Genomic DNA, 21,270 nt, shown 5'->3' with positions numbered 1-21,270 from the left:
ACATTAAATTCAAAAGGAAACCGGGTTCTTTTTATTATTTTCGGTTCACAGTAAAAATGTCTACTAAAAAATTCCTCGCGTGCAAAATGTTGTGTTGTTGTGATTTGGACATCTTCGTTGAAAGTATGCTAATTAGTTTTTAGCGATCACTACATCGTTAAAGTTTTCTTTTCAAATATAAGTAATAACACTTCACATTTCTCATATTATATTAACAATCTGTGACGTGATAGAGAGAGAGTACATTTTAGTGATTGATTGATAACTTTGGTATGTATTTGTTTATGTTTGATTTTTTATTTCGAAGACCAGCCTACAGCTATGTCGAGATTGCAAGACATATGTCGAGATTAGACGACTCTACGGTAATTACACAATAATCTTTCCCTTAGCGCTTGCCACCGGAAACAGCTTGATTCTTACTATTTTCACATTTGGAAAGAAAAAACATTGTTCTTTCTAAAAAATTCACGTTCGATAAAAAAATTTGATTTTTTCAATGAAAAAAACACATTTTAAGTACATAATTTGACTTCCTGAAAAATATACGTTGCTCCAACCAACGAACGTGGTACGTCTCAAAAGCTAAACTATTGCGGGGAACGATGCAAAAAATTCCAGATCGATAGCTGTTTTGGGTGGCTAGCGCTTTGGATTTTAGAACCCCCGGATAAAAAATTTTGCCGTGCCGCGAACAAGAAGTTTGAAAAAACTCACCTGCGAGTACTCATTTTCAAATTTTGAAGGAACATGAAGACATGATGTGCTGATTTTTTCTGCAAAAGAAAGCTGAATAAATTCTCTACACTTTGGAAAAAATACTTATGTTAAAAGAGGTTTCCTTCCTTGAGATATGTAAGCTTGAATATTTTTTTTCGAAAATCTATGTTTTGTTACTGCCGCATGCCTAAGGTCCGACCTTCCTATCATAAGAGCCTTATATAATGCCCCAAACACACCACCCAAACCACGGCAGCACAACACCCGCCTATGAGAGGTATTTTTCGGCCAATCATCGATTCTACTTTTAAAATTTTTACTCTCAGCCTTTCAGCTTCTCAAATCAGCTGTTCAGTTTATATTTATTCCCAATAGCATAAACTCAGGCATCAACTTGATTTAGAACACAGTTATTCAATTTGAGAAGTTATAAAGTTAATCTGAGACGCTAAAAAGATGATCTGAGAAGCTGAAAAGATGATCTGAGAAGCTGAAACGATGATCTGAAAAGCGGAATAATCAATTCTTAATTTTTGAAGAAGAAAAACTTTAATAGTAAAAAGATATCATAAAACTGAGAAGTTGAAATTATAATCTGAGAAGCCAAATTCCAAATCTGAGAGGCTGATTTTAGATTTGAGAAGCTAAAATTGTGATTGGCCGTAAAGGTAGTGCCATGGTGGGGGGTGGCCTATCTTTCTTTCCTTCTAGTTCTTCTAATGTATATAAATGGTGTCTTAAAAAAATCGAACGATGTGATATTTGTCGAACGTTTCATGAACGTTTTTTATTTCGTTATTTGAATCTTTGTTGAAATCAAATCAAAACAAAAACAACAATTTTCAAAGATGGCTTGTTGGTTCTTGGCCAGTTTTGATTTGTTTTCTTGACAAATTCCAGACGGTGTCAATCGAATGTGTCGTATCGAACAGTTCAGTTCAGTCAAGTATCAATATTTGAGGTATTACGAAAATCGCTACTTTTTGCCGTAATCGCTTTCGTTTTTAACATAAGGTCTTAGCAACGGGTACCCTGGGCATAGTTACGGGGCATTGAGAAAAAATCCTGACATAGAATTTCAAAAAGATTCACACTATCATATTCTACATTACAAAATACACCTGTTCTATGTTGGGTTTTTTGAAAGTTTGAAACAAAATAAAACATGCAGCAGCCAAAATCAACCAACCAAAATTTGTCATTCAATTCCTCCTCCCGAGACAGTGCTTCGATTTTTAAGGCCTTGTTTATACGCTAATAAAGTAATAAAGTAAAAGTATTTCCGCACATGTAAATGGGTCATTGTAAGGCCCGGCAAAATTTCCAGGAAACAGCCTATCCGGTGGTGCGCGGATCTAGGTGGGTTCCACCTCCCCGTAGATCTTTTTCTTGGGCAGTTGGTCTGTAAATTCAGTTAGGGAAACCATCCAGGATCCTGCCATTCTATGAGCCAGCAAAAACTAAATGACACTTGTAAACTTAAGTTTCTTACTATTTTCTATCGAAAACAACCAAAAAAGCCGGAGACCAAAACAAATTATCTTCCAAGATTATGGCGCCCTTTTTTATCTATTGTTAAGGCGATCTAAAATGGTGGAAAGAGTTGCGGAAAGACAAAGGCGCCTGTTGCTTCGAGGGTGGTAACGCCAAAACGCCCAATATGATCTTCCAACAGAAGGCGAGTTAGTTGCCGCGCGAGTTACGTCATGCACTCCACCGCAGCGCACGACGAAGCGTGATTCAATGAGTATCATTAATTATAAGAATATCTTATGTGCTTACCTTCAGTAAACTTTGAGTGCTTCATTGAAAATGAAGAAAGTAAGGAGATAAAAAATGTTTGGACAATCATCGCTGAAAGTTTGAAAAAGTTTTTCCGACGCAAAAAATAATTCAGCCAATTAAAAGCACAGTGTGCTTATACTTACTATGTTTGCTACATCGTCTAGGCTAAAAAAAGTGCGAAAGGACACGAAAGCCACTTTTTAATGAGTGATGTTATAATTTTTTTGATTACGGCGGCGTACGGGAACTCGCCAAATGTTCCTAACCGAAATTAGTTTTCAAGGTTGGCTTGGCTCAAATTTTTTCATCTAGATGGCTCAAATTTTTTCATCTAGATGGCTCAAATTTTAGGCAATTTCTCAAAGTTTTTGAAAATGTTAATTTCATTAAAAAGCGCCAGGTTATTTTTTCATGAATCCCTTTAGAAGTTTTGCGGCGCATTTTTTTGCTTCAGAGTCAGGTAAACGATATAGCGCTTTCGCAGCATTAATCTTTGATACGCATTTGGCGGGAGGCTAGCGTGACTAACTGATTGCGTTCGATTGATTGTCAATTGCATTAGATTAATCTTCGATTTCGTTCGATTACGATTATGTCGATGAGTTTGATTGCGGTTAAATCTAATTGGACCAGGCGTAGTTAATCGATGTAATTGATAATCTTGAGTAATCAATAATTGGTGGATTAGATATCGATTAACCAATAGAATTGATAGGTAATCAGACCTTTAAAAAATCTTGAGTATCGATCAGCTAAGCCAAAAAATAAAAAAATCGAAGCGCTGTCTCGGGAATTGAATGACTAAATTTGGTTGGATATTTGGCTGCTCTACGTTCGCAATCCGTCATTTTGTCTCATTTAAGTTTTCAAGTTTTAATTGATTATCTTGGGATCTTGAACTTGATTCAGGTAACGCTCATCCTTGTTGTTGCAAATACATCCTGTAGATGACTGATGTTGTTTTTTCTAATAACTTGATTTCCTAGTGTGACTAACTGGCGATCGAACACAATTTAATATTACCCAGGAATCGGCCGTTCAATTGAGATTCGATTATGTTCGACAATCGAATCGCAATTATTCAATCGCGTTCGATTACATTCAATTGGTTTGATTGCGGTTTTTGTTTAAAGTTGTTCGATTGACACAGACTGGCAAATTCGACAATAAATTTGATTACCTCCGCACCTCTTTATCATTGAATATCCACTTGGTTTTGCAAGGTAAGTTTAGTTCACTAAAAGAGCACTCATCCCACCCGCATTTTTTAGCACATAGATCACATGCACATACTTTCCCAATTAGGCAAAAACTCCTCACTGAGGACAGTGGAGGCTAACATGCATAGCCTTCAAATGACTGAATAATCAAAGCAGCAAAATTTCAAAACAAATAAACTACGCAGCTCCGCTTACAGCTCTACTCTACAATTTTACAATCTCATATCTGCTGCGCGAGTAGTAACAAAGCTACCTCCAGGGGATTAAGGCGGGTTCGTGGAGGTCAAAATCCTTGTAACGTTACAAATCATTTTCAGAAGCTCGTTTTGGGCTCAAACGAAGCGTATAACTAATTAGAATAAGATTCAGTCTAGGCAGATGTTTTTTCATTTTGAAATTTTGCGTAATTCGCAATAATCCTCAATTTTGCGCTATTTTGATGACGTCATAAAAATTGAAATTCCAATAACTTTTGATAGAATCATCAAAATAATTTCAAACTTTCACCAAAGATGCATTTTAATGCAAATCTTCAAAAGATTTTAAAAAAAATTCAAAATCTTGATGACGTCAGCATTTTTTAAGGGTTTTAGTTTTTTGGCTGAAAAGTGATGACGTCATCAAATTTTATTGAAAATTTTTTCTAATCCTAAAAACATTAATAATACGCATCTTTGGTCAAAATTTGAAATTATTTTGATAATTCTATCAAGAGTTATTGGGATTTCAATTTTCATGACGTCATCAAAATAGCGCAAAATTGAGGATTTTTGCGAATTACGCAAAATTTCAAAATGAAAAAACATCTGCCTAGACTGAATCTTATTCTAATTAGTTATACGCTTCGTTTGAGCCCAAAACGAGCTTCTGAAAATGATTTGTAACGTTGCAAGTATTTTGACCCCGCCTTAATTCCCTTGAGACAGCTAGAATATTTTCTTTGTTTGGACAGACAAAAAGGTTCAAGGTTTGTTTATATTTTACTTCATTAAATTTCTGTCTTACTCTGCTGCTGATTTTTTTTGTCAATGTTTGCTTGGTCAGGCTTGGTCACTATTTTGAATTTGAATTTTGCTTGAACTGAACATCTGTATATGTATGAGGGCTTATTTCCAAAATGTGGAGCAGATCATTGTTCTGCTAATAAAAGCAATCCTTTTAAAAGCTATGACATTGGATGGATATTGCAAACAAAAATTTATTGTAGCTCTTTGCTTCCAATGGGAATTAAAACAAGAAAGTTAAACAAGAGAAATTATATTTTTCATTCATCTATAATTTAATTCCTCTTGGGAATAAGCTCTTGTCTAAACCAACTTTTTGTCCTGCCTATTCTAATTGTAAGAAAAATTTGACACAAAAAATTTGCAAAAATTTGGCACAAAGTTGGTAGTTAAAATCTTTACTTAAAGAAGTCATTGCATTGACGTTAAAAAAAAACGGTTTAGACAGCCAACCTTTTCCCGGCTTCTTAATTCACAATCAGAATAGACAGCGCAAAAGTGGACCTAAGCTCAGGGACATTTGAAGAAAGGGAAGAAGGTGATCCAAAATTAGGTCAAGTTGGTGATGTTTGGTATTATCCCTTTTGAAAATATCTTTGGAACAATTACTGATAAAAAGTCTATTCTGATCTAAACATTTTGACAAAGTTTACAGAAAACCAGTAGCATGGTGTTAGGGAGTCTTTCAGGGGGGTCACCAAAAGACAAGGTGAGGAGAATTTTTTAATTTTTTTTTTAATTCTTATCATCATAGATTTCAAATGAATAAAAACTCATAAAAAATGACATTATCACAAAAGGAATTATTATCAGTCATTAGTATTCTTGCAGAAGAGTCAGCTTCAACATTTGATGTTATATCGAATGCGCTTCATCATTATTTTGGTCCAAATGATTATTTTCGTCTTGGAACAGCACTGGTAAGTGGAAATATTAATTCAAGAAAACATGCTGTATACTAAGGCTGGGCTTAAAAAATTGTTGGTTTGCCGTCACCCGACCCTAGATTTTGAAGGCGGGTCGGTCGGTCAAAATATTTTTTTATTTTGGGGATTTATGAAATTTTCGTCCATAGAAGGGTTAACAGTTTGTTTACATTTAGGTAATTTTGAATAAAAAACAGAAGTGCTAGCAGGGAATTTACGATTCTTATGCTTGAGACAAACAAGACACGTGTTTTGATTTTTTATTGTTTGAAGTTTTTGAAGGAAAAAAAATCTTCTTTAAAATGGCAATAAATTTTTTTGGGTCGGCAGGTTTCGAGGTAGGGTCGGTCGGGTGACGGCAAACCAACAATTTTTTAAGTCCAGCCTAGGAAATATTGAGCAATTTTGTATCATATCATTATAACTATCTTCTTCACGTAGCAATAAAAATGATCACTTTTTCCAAATCATACTCTAAGATGGCTAAACTTATCGCAATCCCGGCTAAACTTTCCTATTGACACTTTACAACAGAAAAAGACTGATACTCTTGGGAGGTAATAAAGTAACTTCAACCTGTCAGTGCTGACCTGTAGCCTATTTCCTAGCATTTGTATGTAGCAGAAAATCTTTTCTGTTGGTATGCCTGGTTAAAGCAGCAGAAATATCCTAAAAATGCGCTGCCAGGAATGTTTAGCTGTGAAAATAATACTTAGCCATTCTAGGGTAGTTAGTATTCATTACTAAGGAGATCTTTGCCTTATTATTTATGTTGGGATAATTGGTCTAGACCAAATTATTTTATTTTTTACATTTAACAGCTCAGGAAATTTTTAAAGGTTTTATTTTTACATATTACTTTTTATTTTATTATATTTTACATATATTTTACATGTCTCATATCAGGACAGTGTCTGCCTATTGTTATATTGTACTGATATAAGCAAAAAAATGTTTTTCTTTTCCTCTTTCTGACCATCCTTGCTCCACATCTGTGTCAATTCAATATTAAAAAGCTTGCAAATTGAAATTGATGAGCAAGCAAACGATATAGCTCTTAAATTTGAAAACAAAACCTTAAACACTAAATGTTATATTATTTTTGAAAATGTTAATTCTATGTTTAGTGAATTGATACATCATCTCTGTATGTAAATTTTAGCTGATGTTGTTCCAACAACCAGATTTGCTACCTGATCAAAACCAACGTGTAACGATTCTTTTCTTACTGTACGAGATGTATAGAAGTCAACCATTGGTTAAAAATCCTTTCGCCCCATTGTTTGTTCATCTGCTCAGTGATGTACCAGATAAAACGAGCGCAATGGAAATTTCACAACCTGAAAAAATGTTTCTTTATCAGTTGATCACGACACCAGCTGTTACTCCTCAGGTATTAGAATTTCTTATAAGGGGTCACATGGGCCCCGGCTGGCCATTTTGAGTGTGGGGGGGACACCAAGGTTGGGCGACGAAGAAATCTTTTCACTTTTTACACCCTCAAAACACCTTAAAACGTTATCTAATTGGGGAGAATAACTTGGGGAGAATAACGGCTTAAAATAGTAAATTTTAAAAAGTATGGCATGGTCTGCAAAAAAGTGGGGGGCCCATGGGTCATCCACATAGTACGTACGCAAAATATCTCCAGATCCCCCCCCCTTGTATGCAGAGAACAATAGAAATAACGTCGTTTAAACAATAGACGTACGCTTTTGCTAAACCACTCCCCCTTCACTGCGTACATACTACATGGATGGCCCCTGATCAATGGATGTACCGTACCCTGTACCCTGTGTTATGTGGTCACCGAACTGCATATGAAGTTTTTGCAGGTTTTTGCAGGTTTTTGCAGGTTTTTGCAGAGCATCATATAGTTTGTTGATACACTTAAAATATCATAAAGCTCTAAGGTCATCGTAGCTGTGGTTTTCGATGTTTATCATTTTGATAGATATTCATTTTCAATTTATTGTTGTTTTTCTTCTTACCATTTTTAACAGCTGTTGAAAAAGACACCACGACAAGTAATGACAATGGACATCTCCAATTTTCGACCAATCGACATAAGTGAACTTCAAGTCGCCATGTTGGAAAAGCAAACAGATTTACCACAAGTCTCAAGGAGCGGTATCAACCCTTTGGTCGCTGACCCGGATATGGATACTAACGGAATCGTCAATCCCGCAGGTAAATTATCAGATATATGAGTGAAAACTTCCGTCAATAGAAAAGCTACGTTATAGCATAATGTCCACCATCATAGAAGGGAGTATTTGGATTTTAATCTTTTCTGCGGACCGTCCTCGCTATGTTATTGTGTTTAAGACTAGTTAAGACAGTCATTTTAACCTGCCAGCCGACTAACATGGTTATTTACATGACTTACTTTTTTTTTCATTTATACCAACACCCATTAAATCTTGGAATTTGCTATCCCAAAATCCAACGTTTAAAAGGGTATCTCTGGTTAGGTGAATAATACAACTAGTATATTAGTTCATTTTTTCTTAAACCCCTCAGGAGCATACAGATGCTCTGGATTGTCGTGCTTAATGGGAACGACGAAATTTCTAACTGTTCCGGTCGATACAAGCTCCGCGTGCCATCCCTAGTGACAGCTGTCGTTTTATATTCAATTGAGTCTCTATAACTGGAAAACTTGTTCGAGTTTTTGAAATTCCTAGTGATGAAGGTTTATAAAGCATTGTTAACTGAAGGGACCATAAAACTTGTTCGATTTTAAGAAGGCATTCGAGTTATAGAGGTTCGAGTTAAAGAGACTCTACTGTACCAGATAAACCTTTTACCATTTCTATTTCTTTCATTCCAGTTGCACAACAAGTGATCGAAGGGTTGATATGTAACCCACTGCACAGTGAAAGAGCATTGGAGAATTCCATACAACCCACTTTCTTCCGGCTGCCACCTCCTCTTCATAAAGTGGAACAAGACGAGCTCTGCTGGATGAACCCAAAAGGTTTGATATTCTGCAATGAATGTACCATTTTAAAGCTATCGCAAGTGAAAGCATTTGGCTACTGTGTAAAATGTTTCAGTTTCGATCCCAACAAGATCATACCAAAGGCCTTAAAAAATATTTAATGTTTGGCTACTTACTGAACAGAAAAGTCGAACACTAGATGAAAAATCCAGGGAAAAGACCCAAGCCCTTCCCTATCTTCAGATAGACAGGCAAAAAAAAGGGAGTCTTGGTTTTCCTTGACTGTGCAAACTTATTTAGTTTATAATGAGACTATCCGAAGGTTCCATCATAGTGTCGAAATTCCCAATTCCAAATTCATCCGAAGATCGTGAATCTATTTTCGAGGCCTTAAGAAAGGGAGTGTGTGATTCTGTAGATTCTTACACACTTCTAAACTTTTTTCTTGGCAAGTACTATTTTACCAAAAAAAAATTTCCTATAAGTAGCCCCTACATACCAACACCTAGGGTTCGTAAAAGCTCTCGTGGGACTGCGTGGGACGCAACTGCAAAAGTTTTCATGGCCAAAAAAAACTGATATGAAGATTTCTAACGTTTTGGACAATTAATAACTTTTCATTTCAGATGATAGTTTCACTTTCGAATGGGATACAATGATGTGTAGTGAAAATTCTGCCGAAGTTGAAGTCAGGCAATTAATGGGAAAGGCTTTCAAAGGAGCCCTCACCTTAACTCAACAGCAGGTACATGCTTTCAAATTTTTGCTCTCAAAAATTGTGTTGATTTCAAGAAAATTGAAAAAAAAATCTTAAAAGGTTGGGATTCTTACATTCGAAAGCCTTTCTAAGATTGCGAAACCAAATCATTCCAAATTTGAGGAACTTGATAAAAACATCTTAAAGTATGTATTGTATTATCTTGTTAAGTAATTATTATCTCTAATAGGGTCTGTTACTCTTGATGAATATCAAAGACCTGTAACCGTTCGTCTAACAAATAGTTTTCCCTTTTCTACTATAGCAACTACTCAAAGAATTGGAGAAAGATAGTAAACTAGTCTATCACGTTGGTTTGACACCGAGCAAACTCCCTGACTTAGTTGAGAACAACCCTCTGGTTGCCATTGAAGTTCTCTTGAAAATGATGCAATCCTCGCAAATCACTGAGTAAGGGATTTTAAGTTTAAATATCGTTTTGTTCTTATCAAATAAATTCATATTTAAATTAGCCTCCATCTCTTCTATATCAAGGTCGGTTTTCAATATTTCTTAATATTTGTCTTTTCAACATCTCGCTGGTCACAAGCACAATCAAGATCAAAGGAAGCACTAAACTTTTTTCGCTTTTAGTGAAACTTTCTAAGAAAAAAATGGCTTGGTATTCTAGCTCATTTTCTGAAAAATTTGCTTTGACCACCCCTGATGTTATACCATATTTTTGCTTATTGAGCCAGGGGCTTTGGTTTGCCATTGTAAAAAAGCCATGATTTTCCATGGTTCTAAAAAGCTTTACTTTTCAAAATAGCGAAAAAAATTGTCAAATTTCAGGGCTCGAGCCTTAGCAACCTTAACAACCTGGTTGCTTATAAGAAGAAAAAAATGTGTAACAGGGTTCTGTACTTCCCAGCTAAAAGTTCAATCGAAAAAAAAAAGTTTTAACCAAATTTGTTCTTTCTAGATATTTCTCAGTTCTGGTCAACATGGAGATGTCCTTACATTCTATGGAAGTTGTGAACCGCTTGACCACAGCTGTGGATTTACCACAAGAATTCATCCACTTCTACATCTCTAACTGTATTTCTAAATGTGAAACAATCAAAGATAAATACATGCAATCGAGGCTGGTACGATTGGTAAGTTTGTTGATACACATACCCTTGTTTCCATTTTAATTAATAACGTATTTACAATTGAAGCGTTAATTACGGTAAACTTGAGTAAAGTCAGACCATCGGCTAAGCCGAAAATGAAATTGACGGAAATTTCGTGTTATAAATGGACTGGTCTTCAAAATACCAGACAGGCATGTGGACAGAACTGAAATTTTCGATACCTATTACTGGCTAAAAAAACTAGCAGTCATCTCTGAGTTTTGAGGATGGGTTCAGCTGCAAGTTTCTTTTGTCTCTTATACAAATCACCCCCCCCCCCCCTTCAGGAACAACACATTAAATCAATCAGAAAATACGTTTTTTAGCCTTGTTTATATTCCTTTTTGTATACCAACCAAACAAGTGGCCGTGCCTAAATTAAATAATTCCGATTCTCCATATCATATTTACCCAACTACCAGTGGTAAAAATTTCGAGGCCAAAGTACTTGTCAATTTTCAAAATTTCAAGAAGAAATTTCCCTTACTAAAAAAAGTTACGCAGGAGGATTATAAAAACTTAGGAAATTCAAGCTCTGATGCTTATTGAGGAATAATTTATTCGAAGAAAAACTCTGGTTTTTTACCACCAACTGTTGCTAAATCTTTCGTTTTTTTCGTTTTTTTAGGTTTGCGTATTTCTTCAATCCTTAATTCGCAACAAAAGTATCAACATCCAAGACATTGCGATTGAAGTGAATGCATTCTGTGTGGAATTCAGTAGTATACGTGAAGCTGCTAGCCTCTTCCGATTATTACGTTCTGTTGAAAACAATGAGGGTGGAGAAACGAACACTAGCGGTGGCAATAAAAGTGCAAATTCAAGTCCTACGTCTGCTACAGGAAAGTAAAGAAGCATCAACTACTCGTTTCGCAATAAAAGTACAAAATTCGAATTCGGAGAATTTAGAAGCTTCGGAATAACAATACACGAGATGGTATGGTTCTCTTTCTTGGTGAAGATTTTTGGAGTTTTTTAAGGTCATGGGTAGAAAAGGTTATGACTGAACCGCTTTACTTGATAGAGAAAGAGTTCATATTCTTTTGATCTTTAAACTACTTTAATTGTTGATGGGAACACCGTTCAGACATGTCGCTTCATTATGAATTACACTTGAAGTGAAAGTACTAAAGATTTTGAAAAAATGATGGATTTTAGGTTCTATGATTTGAGATCATTTCGGTTTGTCCTGCTGGAATCATTTGGTCACACAGACATTACATTACAGGCCCTTGAAAGTAAATAAATGAAAGTTATTACTTGTATAGAGGACAAGAGAAAAGTTTCACAATTTCCTTTTTTCACAGAAACATGTAAGTACCAGTTTTTCTCAAAGAAATGAAGACATGAAAATGTCATAATGAAACCAATATCAAATGTTCTTTTGATAAAAATGACCTTGGGTTTGAAATCGGAGATTATATCCTTGCTCATCTGTTTATAAGATTTTAAAGTACAGCATTTTTCTAGTCATTGAATCCGTGGTGGTTTTCAGAGATCCTATCATCATCCTAATTTTAATTTTTAAACAGATTAGGTTAAGTACCTAAAGAGAATTTTCGTATCGATTGACAGAGAGTGTTTGTCGTTCGTCGGGTTTACTTTGCACTGAAAATCACGAGCAGATATGAATTCTCAAAATTATCATTTTTCTTGCAAATGATTCCCCGTTTGTATTGCTACCAAACTGTGTACAAATCACGTTAAATGAAATGATTATTATTATTTACATCATTTAAACCTTTCAAAACCAAGAAAAATATTATTTTGAATTTCGTCGTTTCTTCTGTTTCAGTTTCTCTCTATTTCTTAATTCTTCAATTTTCTGTTCCTCATCTCTCAATTCTTGCTCGAATTTTTTAACAAGCCATTCATTATACTTCTTTTCTCTTAACTCTTCGTTTGTCTTTTCTTTAACCACTTGTTGTTCGCTTAGAATTTTCGTTTTCTCTTTCTCGTGACATATTTGCTGACGTAATCGTTCTTCTTTTTCATATTTCCATTCATCGAATGTTTTTCCTCGATCGAATCGTTCTTTTTTCGATTGTTCTTCGCGTAGTCGTTCGATTTCTTTCACGTGTAGCGTGTGTAACGAACGTCTCCGATTTTCTTGGGTTTTTGTGTTCAACCATTCCTCGAATGTCTTTCGAAGTTGAATTCCTCTATCGAGCGCTACCGTTCTACGCCGACTAGCAAGATAATCTCCCGATGGATGATCGGCGTTACCGATCGGTGTTTGCGGTGGAGAATTCGGTAAACTCATAGCCGATTGACAGCGTTGAAAATTATGCAACGATTTTCGTCGTCCAGTCGAGTAATTTGTTGGTAGTTGTCGGTTTATATTTGTCGGTGGTGGTGACATGGCGTTCGGCAATGATTTCACACTGAAAAAGAATTGATTCGAAACATCAATAAAAAAGAACGTTTAAAAAAAGAACTGTAATTTCTTTTCGCTTGAAAATTTGAAGAAAATAATTATTACGATTGAAACAAAGGTATGATTCCCCCCTTATGGGCAACACCTCCATCCCTGACTTCGTCTTATTTAAATTGTCCATTGTATCCATTGTAACCTCTCTTCAACTCGAACGCTCACAAATTAGTCAAATTAACTTGGGCTATGGGGAGACCGAAATAACATAGGTCGAAATAGGGAGAGTTTATTGTGAAGTAGGCGAGCTTATGGACGTTACCTTTGTGATCGATGGATAGCGAATTTTAACAAAATATCATCCGTTGGGTTGACAGGTTTTCCACCAGATAAGTTTAAAATTCTAATTTCCTCATCTTCTGCACATTGTATTGTCAAATGGGATTCTGGATTTCTCATATTTTTGATGTGATTCAAGTTTGTGTTGCTTGACCTCCTTATGTGTTTGCGATTCGATTTCGGAGAATCAGGTGGACAAGGTATGAACCCTGAGTTTTCTTTCGCACGACGCATTAAGCGTGGAGACATGACCGGGCTCACAGGTAAGCTCCTCGTTTGATCCAAATGTGGAACGGAAACCCGTCGCAAGTGTTGATTTCTATGTAGTAAATGTAAATTTTCTGTCGAAGCTCTTTGATGGTGCTGGTTTACAGTCGTATCCTGAACTCGTCGTAAACCTCTGTTAGAACCTCGTAAATGAAGATCTTTTGCCGATAAATTCAAATTATCTTTCGATAATCTCCGATTATTGTTTGATACGTTTCTCAAATCTTCATGTGAAGCAGAATACTGTTGGTGAATAAGACCAAGTCTACGATTTCTCAATGGCTTATCTTCCAAACAAGTGTTTTGTACAGTGCGCCATACTGTTTTATCTTCCTCGCTGTGCAAGATATTTTCTTGTTTTGACTTGCTTATTTGATCCTGCTGTTTTGTACTTTGTTGTATTTGTTCGTGTTTTGTGGTATTGTAACCTAGTTCAGTTCCTTCCTTAATTAATTTATCCCGTGCCGATAGACCGGTTTGATTGATCGTACCCTCCTCCTCAAAGGCTTCGTCAGTTTGATCGAACTCCACCGTTGAGTCTTCTGGAAGTGTCATTTTTACACTGTCAAAAAATACAAAAACAAGAATAGATGGATTTGAAAAAAAGGTTATCCTATAAGGCTATGTTTACATTGTGGTATCAAGTTCCGCATGCTTAGCAATTTCTTGTCCTTTTTATATGTTCCTTACAACTCATATCAAAAGAAAGAGTAATACACGCTTTTTTATAAGAATAGTTTACTTTGGCTAAGAGTGAGCATTATTCTTATTTTTATATTGTTCTAAACAATAGGCCTATTGTTCTAACTTCGAAATCTTACCCTGATATTTTTATAGAAGTTATTCTTGTAAAAAAAGCGTGTATCCCACCAACGTTTGGCTGTCAACTTAATGAGTTCACTTCATCGTTTTAGACATTGCAAGTAATAGAAAGTTTGGTCGAAGACCTATATCTTATTATACACCCCTGTGTCACAGACCCGGTGGACCCCCCCCCCACACACTGGGAAAATTGGCAAAAAAATCGTCCCCGGTGGAAAAAATACCTAAAAAGTTGAATGGAAAAATTGCACTTCAAAACCATCCCCACTGGAATTTTCGAACTGGAAACAATAGATTTTCTATCCCCATTGGGATTTCGACAGAAATTTTCATTCCTACTGAGGGAAAAAGTTCCACCGGGGCACTGAGACAGGGATGTTATTATTTATCCTTTTCTCCCATCGGATTGAATGGTTTGACCACTTTAAACCTTTGAGGCAGCGCAGCCGAAAAGATCAGCTAAGAATACGCTTTCAAAATAAGTCCTTTACAGTTCTGAGGGAATTGAATTATTTTAATAATTTAAATTGATATTTTTGAGTTAAAAATCAATTCTGATATTTTCTACGCCTCCACAATTCACCCCCTTGCCACTTGTGCAGGGTTTCCTCACTCAGGTCCTAATCTGCGTCATTGTACAAAACACTAACACTTATCGTATATCACGAAGTTGCGTGGTGTGATTAAAGAGAAACCGGATCTTTACCTTTAGTTCAAAAGGTCTTCCTCTGACATTGACGTTTTTCACAAACATCTGTTCCTACTTGTAATTTGTATATATGTTCTCATTTTGCTATAATACACCTTTTCGACCGTACCCGCCAATTACCGCGCGGACATTTTTTGTCTGTTTAACCACCCTAAAACCATCCCCGTCATTTTTTCGCGCCTAAAGACAATAGAAAAAGTGTAAAAAAGGGATTAGATTAGAGCTTAGAGTGATAAATTAGCAATAAAGTGGCACGCACCTGACCGCGCGACTACGGTCGAAAAGGTGTCTCTTGTTGTATACCTCAGTTTCCTCGCTAAAAAAACTTATAAATAAGTTTAAAAGTCGGTTACAAAACTTCATGAAGAAAAGCTGCCATTGTGGGAATTAAAGTTTTCAAATTAGTTAGAAGAAATTTTGTGAATGTAGAGATCTCTCTCGAAAATGCGAAAATGACGTAATTTTGAACCAAAAACGGGTAAGCACCTTTGCCCTAACTGAATTTGTCTAGCCTATTCTTATCCAAGTAATTTTTAGTTGAAAATGAGCCCCATAATCTGTTACCGTAGCCATATCACCATATTAAAAAAAAAAACAGAAAGATAGGATTCGCCATACGAGTTTTCGTCATCGGCTTCTCGTCACCGGCTTTCTAGGCAACGAAGATACTGGCGTGAATAAGTAAACGTCAATCAAATGCTTATCAAAAAAATCCAGAAAATGAAATTTAACACCACCGAAACAAACAATTTTCGTATATTTTCGACAGAAGGAACATCGAGTGGGGTCATTCAATTCACATTTTCAAGCTCGAGCTGGTTCCCTCCTTTCCGTCAAATGTAAATGTCAAACATCAAAATGTTAAATGTTATGTAAAATACAGTTACTTGTTTATTTTTCTTTTTCTAAACCTAAAAAGTATAAAATTTTCATCGGCTACCAATAAACTCCAATTTCCTCCTAATCGTTTTACATTTGATAGGGGGCGCCGAAATCCAAACCTTCGAAAATTGCATCCCAGCAAGTTTGCCCAAAGCTTTTGGTCGGCCCACCACAATACTAAATCTCACGTTAATATAATACATATTTTCGACCGTAGTTGCGCGGTCAGGCGCGTGCAACTTTATTATTTAATTTACTACCCGAAACTCGATCCAATCCCTTTTTAACACTTTTTTCTATTGCCTTTAGGCGCGAAGACTGGGACTGTTTTAGGGTGGTCAAACGGGCAAAAAATGCTTGCGCGGCAATTGGCGGCTACAATCGAAAAGCTGTATAAACTCCCTCCTCATTTCACATTCGATAAGGGAGGCACCAACGTCCCAACTTTCGAAAGTCTCATCCCAAGTTTGCCCAAAGCTTTTGGTCGACCCACCACGCTACTAAATCTCACATCAATGTAATATAAAATTGTTTGTAACCCTCCGAACTTGATTGCTTCGAAAACATTATTTTACAACCTTCTAAGGATTTCGAGCTTTACGCGTTCTCCTCAAGTCAAAGATTTTATTCCGGTATTTTACTATAGATGTGTGAAATTACTTACGATTTTCTCCTTGCTGCGTTCATCTTTTATCATGTGACTAGGTCGTTAATCTCAAACTCATTAATAAGCATTAAAAACCCATCAAATTTTTGCGTTAAAGTCACACTTACGACAGATGTAACTTACGAAAAGCCAAGCATGTATGTAAGTCAGCTTATAATATGACTGTTTCTCAAACGCTGAATATACCATATAAATCTCAAAGTAAACTTTTTATAAAGTTTCAAATGTATCCATTTCTATTCTTTTTTCGAAATTCTTTATTTGATCAGTATAGCTCAAAGCAAAGTTAAGTTTTTTTTGTTTGCTTTGTTGCGTCAAATGGTAGGACAAATGGGCAAATATTTTACTGCTTGTAAATAAGATAATGAATCTCTTTTTGGGACATTTGAGATAAGATCTCACCGAGTGTGACCTGTTAGAAATTCGCTTAAAAGGTCGTAAAAATGTTTATAAACTCCAGGTATGGTCATCACTCTTAACGAGATTTTTGAAAAAATCTAGTCTCTAACTAGACTCTTTGTGCTATTGACTGGATGGTTGGCCGATACAATTCAACAATGTGTCGTAAAGCTACCTGATATTCGACGGAATAGGAACTATTTAGGAACTCAGCGGACGATTTTCGACCAATTAAGGTTCTACTGTTTCTGTGATATATGTAGATTAGCATGATTCTTGAGCCCGCACCTTTCCCGCCCTCGATATTAAACTTTACTTCCTTTGTTATAAGCCCTTGTTATTCAGAGAACTAAACGTCCTAAAAGTAAAACTCCAAAAAATATCACAATCAGACACATAGCCATCTACCAATTAATCTAGCTAAATCAAAATTTGAAATAAAATGACTTTCACAGGGGTAGAAAACAAAAACTTTTAAAACAGACTAGGCTTATGATATTGACACTTTCATTTTCAGATTGCCAATATATATTGCAATTAATAAATTGAAAATATCCGTAATTTTTACATTTTGGTTGAAAACTGATTCTTTTGTTCATAATATTGGATTATTTTCGATGAGAAAACTGCTTTTAAAAAAAAGCCTTTATTTTTGTCGCACTAAAACATCGTGTTCAGAAGAAAAAAATTGAACTATAATTTAAATGCGATAAAGGAGAGTATACTGCGTGTCTGGAAAAAAGCGCGGCACAGAATTTATGGGTAGAAATTTATTTTGATTTTTAATGACCTAATCATTCAATATTTATTTACAGTTGACGCTCTCTAGTTCGACGTTCTACTATTCCATAAGGCTCCCTTATTCGATTAGATTTAAAGTCCCCGTCAACAAGAAACTCTCATAAACGACGCTCCCTTATTCGATGAAAATCCAATTCCCCTTGAAGATCGAATTAGAGAGCGTCAATTCTCGATATTTCAAAAAGACAACCAAATCAATCAAATCTTTTGCATATACCTTTAAAGAAATTTTGGTGTGAAGTCTAGGTATTTCTCATCATATAAGACGACTTGGAGTCGATTTGAATAGTTTTTGGGGCTTTTGAAATTTTCACAACAAGATCGCAAAAGGGTGGCCTATGTTTTGTTTTAAATTCCTTCAAATCACCATACACCATTGGACGCAGAATTTTTTTTCACGTAGATTCTAAGATTTCTATATCAAAATTCATGGCCCTTTGAAGTACTATGTATACGGTATTTTTAGCGCTCTACTTACTTGTAGTCCGGCAGCGAATATAATAAAACTTTTAGCGAGCATCCTCCAAATTTCGCCGCCAAAATTTCTAACTTTGAGATTTAAAATTGACCGTGACGTGAGAATCAATGTCATTGGACTGGAGTCCAAATTAAATACTGTCCTTTAGAGTCTTATAGGCAGGATTCATAGTGCGACCTGAAATACTCACACACAGGTCATTAAATCACACACAACGGTCGTGTAACAGGGAAAAAAATTGGCAGAAGAAATGAAAAATTACGAAATCCGGAAGCATTAACGCAATGACGCAATATAAAACATGTATGTAAAAACAACATAATATTATGATTATGAGAGTTATTTAAAAATGTAACAAGCATCAAGTGACATACCGTTACTACAAGGAAGGTTTGCAATAAAGCGACTTATTGTTTTGTTCAACCATTATATTCTGCGTTCTCATCATCAACGGTTCACAGCCAGAAGATATTGCAGAGAAGAGGTTCTGTCGTACTGGTCGTGGGATGGTGATAACTACCTCTCCCATTTTGAGCTACAGGCTGAGGTTGAGCCAACCTCGTACCCTGTGTATTATCAGCTTTTTGACGTTTATATTATAGGTTTAAGATGATAGTGTCCGAGATAGCGTCAGGGAATAAGGCGGGCTCGTGGAGGTCAAAATTCTTGCAACGTTACAAATCATTTTCAGAAGCTCATTTTGGGCTCAAACGAAGCGTATAACTAAGTAGAATAAGATTCAGTCTAGGCAGATATTTTTTTGTTCTGAAATTTTGCGTAATTCGCAAAAATCCTCGATTTTGCGCTATTTTGATGACGTCATAAAAATTGAAATTGCAATAACTTTTGATAGAATCATCAAAATAAATTCAAATTTTCACAAAATCAAAAGATGCATTTCAATACCCTGCAGGGTATTCTCTCCTCTGGCGTCCATCAGTGCAGTAACGTAAATAAAGCATTTGAAACTTCTAAGGCTTTTTTCTAATGGAGTGTTTACTGGCAACACTGACCTTTATATTTTTGGAGATCAAGAAAATCATGATAAAAATAAATATAAAGCAAAAGGCCAAGGTTGGCGAAGAATGTATTGGCGGGTGGGCGCACAGGGCGGGTTTCAGCGGGAAGCTCGGTTCTCGGCAAATGTTTTTCTCTCAATCAAAACAAACCAAGATGGCCAAATGAGGAGGTGATCGAAAATGAAACTAAATTTTTCACACGACTTTGCAAATATTTTAGACCCAAACTGCCTTTATGCTTTATCATGAAATTTTCAAGGTGGCTTGATTGAACTTGTTTTTTTCCTGTTTCACTTTCATGTCTTACTTTATTTAATGTTTTTTTGTCAAGTTTAGATAGGCCAGGGTTGATGCTTTTTTTGCCTTTTCTCCTCTACTCTTCCTTCTGTGTTCTGACAGCTTGATGGTGGCTTGGGAAATGCCGTGTGTTTTGTTTTTGTTTATCGATATTACGCACGCGGCAATGTGTGCTATAAACAAGTGTGTAACTTGAAGCACGAGTGATGTCAAATGCTCCATCGTTTTGCTACTAATTTGGTCTTCTTCATTCCAGATATTCTATTCCACTGCGGATACGACCCTGCCGGTGCACCCAACAGTCGGGTGCTGTTGTCGGGTGCTCGAAGCTAGAAATTTTAAGGTTGGCAAACGATATCATCCACCAGGATGCATCCTCTCTTATTTCCCCCCTATTTTCTACTTTCCTATCTTCTATCCTGATTTTCTGACTTTCTCTAGTGTTTCTAACTGTTTTCTAAGTATTTTTCTGAAATTTGCCCGTACCGTTGAAATAGGTCGCCGACCCCCGGCTCGAACCACCAAATACAAGCACCCTTGGTTTACAAACCCAATGCCTAACCGCTAGCGCCATCGAGACACGGCAGAATGCTGTCATTCACAAATACTTATAGTGTGTAATTTACAGACCTTTATTAGGAAAGCTCCCAACCCTACTGGTGCCCCTACAAGGATCCCTACGGGATCCTAAGTTAGGTCACAGGGTACGGATGCCCCTAAGAAGGCCTTCGGCCTTATATTGTGACTCTCGAGCTCCAACCTTAACCCTAACTGATAATAACCGAACCCCCGTCTAGGTCCGTAGATTGAAAAATTTCACTTGCATCCTGGTGGATGATATCGTCTGCCAACCAAATTTTAACACCCGACAGTCAGGTGCACTTTGTCGGGTGCTATATCTTGGGCGCTCTTAACAGCACCCGACATGTAACGGGCGGGTGGCGATTTTGCCCATCAGAGGCGATGTCGAGTGTTGATTGTCGGGTGTTCTCACTAAGTTAGGAATTTTAAGCACCCGACTGTTGGGTGCACAATTTTCGGGTGTTTTCGCAAATTTAGAAATTTCAGCACCCTACAAAACACCCGACAGCACCCGACTGTCGGGTGCACCGGCAGGGTCGTCTGCGGATTTTTCTCATATTGGGCCTTTCCAGAATTTGTCTGTAACAGGGCGGACGGCACAGTATTTCCGAGCGACGGGTACATAATGCATAAAGCATAATGCATATTGCATAATGCATAATGCATAATATTTGAAAAATTTCAATTTTAGAGGCCATAATAAGGAGAATTTGAAAAATAATACTTTCAACAAAACAAATATACCATTTTCTACCAGAAAATAAAGGTTAAAAAGCCGTAAATTTGAATTTTGGATGATGATAGGGTGGGGCGTCAAATGTCAAAGTCAGAAAATTCAAGATGTAGTGTTTTTTTATGAAAATTTAACCTATTGTGAGGCATTCTGCGCAATTTTTAAGGTCAGAAGTTCAAAATTGGCCGAACCCCCCTGGGGGTACTGATTCGCACTACAGGCAAAAATTGGAAAAAATGGCATTTTCTGGCCTTTTCAGGCCTGTAAATATGTCAAAACTATTGCAAATTCTATTTTTTTCACTTGCTGTACTAAATTTTATGAAGAAACAACAAAATAATCATATTGGATTGAAAATTGTGCCTATTAGAGCCCTAAAAGAGCCGTTTTAAGCCAATTTTGGGTAGCAAAATGCTTTTTAAGGCCAATTTTG

General features: G+C 36.3%; 2 protein-coding genes across 3 annotated transcripts; one reads left to right on the top strand and one right to left on the bottom strand.

Annotated features, from left to right (window-relative positions):
* Positions 1-5,477: 5,477 nt before the first annotated feature.
* LOC136807907 (CCR4-NOT transcription complex subunit 11-like) lies at positions 5,478-11,814 on the top strand. The gene is made up of 8 exons (XM_067064527.1): positions 5,478-5,649; positions 6,818-7,048; positions 7,659-7,845; positions 8,489-8,635; positions 9,226-9,344; positions 9,622-9,767; positions 10,279-10,453; positions 11,100-11,814. The coding sequence occupies exons 1-8, from the start codon at positions 5,512-5,514 to the stop codon at positions 11,319-11,321; spliced, it is 1,365 nt and encodes a 454-aa protein (XP_066920628.1). The 5' UTR covers positions 5,478-5,511; the 3' UTR covers positions 11,322-11,814.
* Positions 11,815-12,143: 329 nt separating this feature from the next.
* LOC136807906 (trichohyalin-like) lies at positions 12,144-16,707 on the bottom strand. Of its 2 annotated transcripts, none has more exons than XM_067064525.1 (3): positions 16,526-16,707; positions 13,165-14,010; positions 12,144-12,855 (listed from the first exon to the last, which is right to left on the bottom strand). In XM_067064525.1, the coding sequence occupies exons 1-3, from the start codon at positions 16,546-16,548 to the stop codon at positions 12,234-12,236; spliced, it is 1,491 nt and encodes a 496-aa protein (XP_066920626.1). In that variant the 5' UTR covers positions 16,549-16,707; the 3' UTR covers positions 12,144-12,233. The 2 variants fall into 2 exon arrangements, with proteins under 2 accessions (XP_066920626.1, XP_066920627.1); XM_067064526.1 differs by lacking the exon at positions 16,526-16,707 and adding an exon at positions 14,977-15,050.
* Between the last annotated feature and the right edge of the window lie 4,563 nt (positions 16,708-21,270).

The sequence above is a fragment of the Clytia hemisphaerica genome, unplaced genomic scaffold, assembly GCF_902728285.1.
Source record: "Clytia hemisphaerica strain Z4C2 unplaced genomic scaffold, Clytia hemisphaerica genome assembly, whole genome shotgun sequence".
NCBI lineage: Eukaryota > Metazoa > Cnidaria > Hydrozoa > Leptothecata > Clytiidae > Clytia > Clytia hemisphaerica.
This window is presented reverse-complemented; position numbering and strand designations above follow the sequence as displayed.

Coding starts and splice junctions, on each gene's coding strand:
- LOC136807907 (XM_067064527.1), top strand. CDS start 5,512: ATGACATTATCACAAAAGGAATTATTATCAGTCATTAGTATTCTTGCA. Junction 7,846..8,488: donor CGGAATCGTCAATCCCGCAG/GTAAATTATCAG, acceptor CTTTCATTCCAG/TTGCACAACAAGTGATCGAA. Junction 8,636..9,225: donor CTGCTGGATGAACCCAAAAG/GTTTGATATTCT, acceptor TTTTCATTTCAG/ATGATAGTTTCACTTTCGAA.
- LOC136807906 (XM_067064525.1), bottom strand. CDS start 16,548: ATGAACGCAGCAAGGAGAAAATC. Junction 14,011..16,525: donor AACGCAGCAAGGAGAAAATC/GTAAGTAATTTC, acceptor ATTTTTTGACAG/TGTAAAAATGACACTTCCAG. Junction 12,856..13,164: donor GCTATCCATCGATCACAAAG/GTAACGTCCATA, acceptor ATTCTTTTTCAG/TGTGAAATCATTGCCGAACG.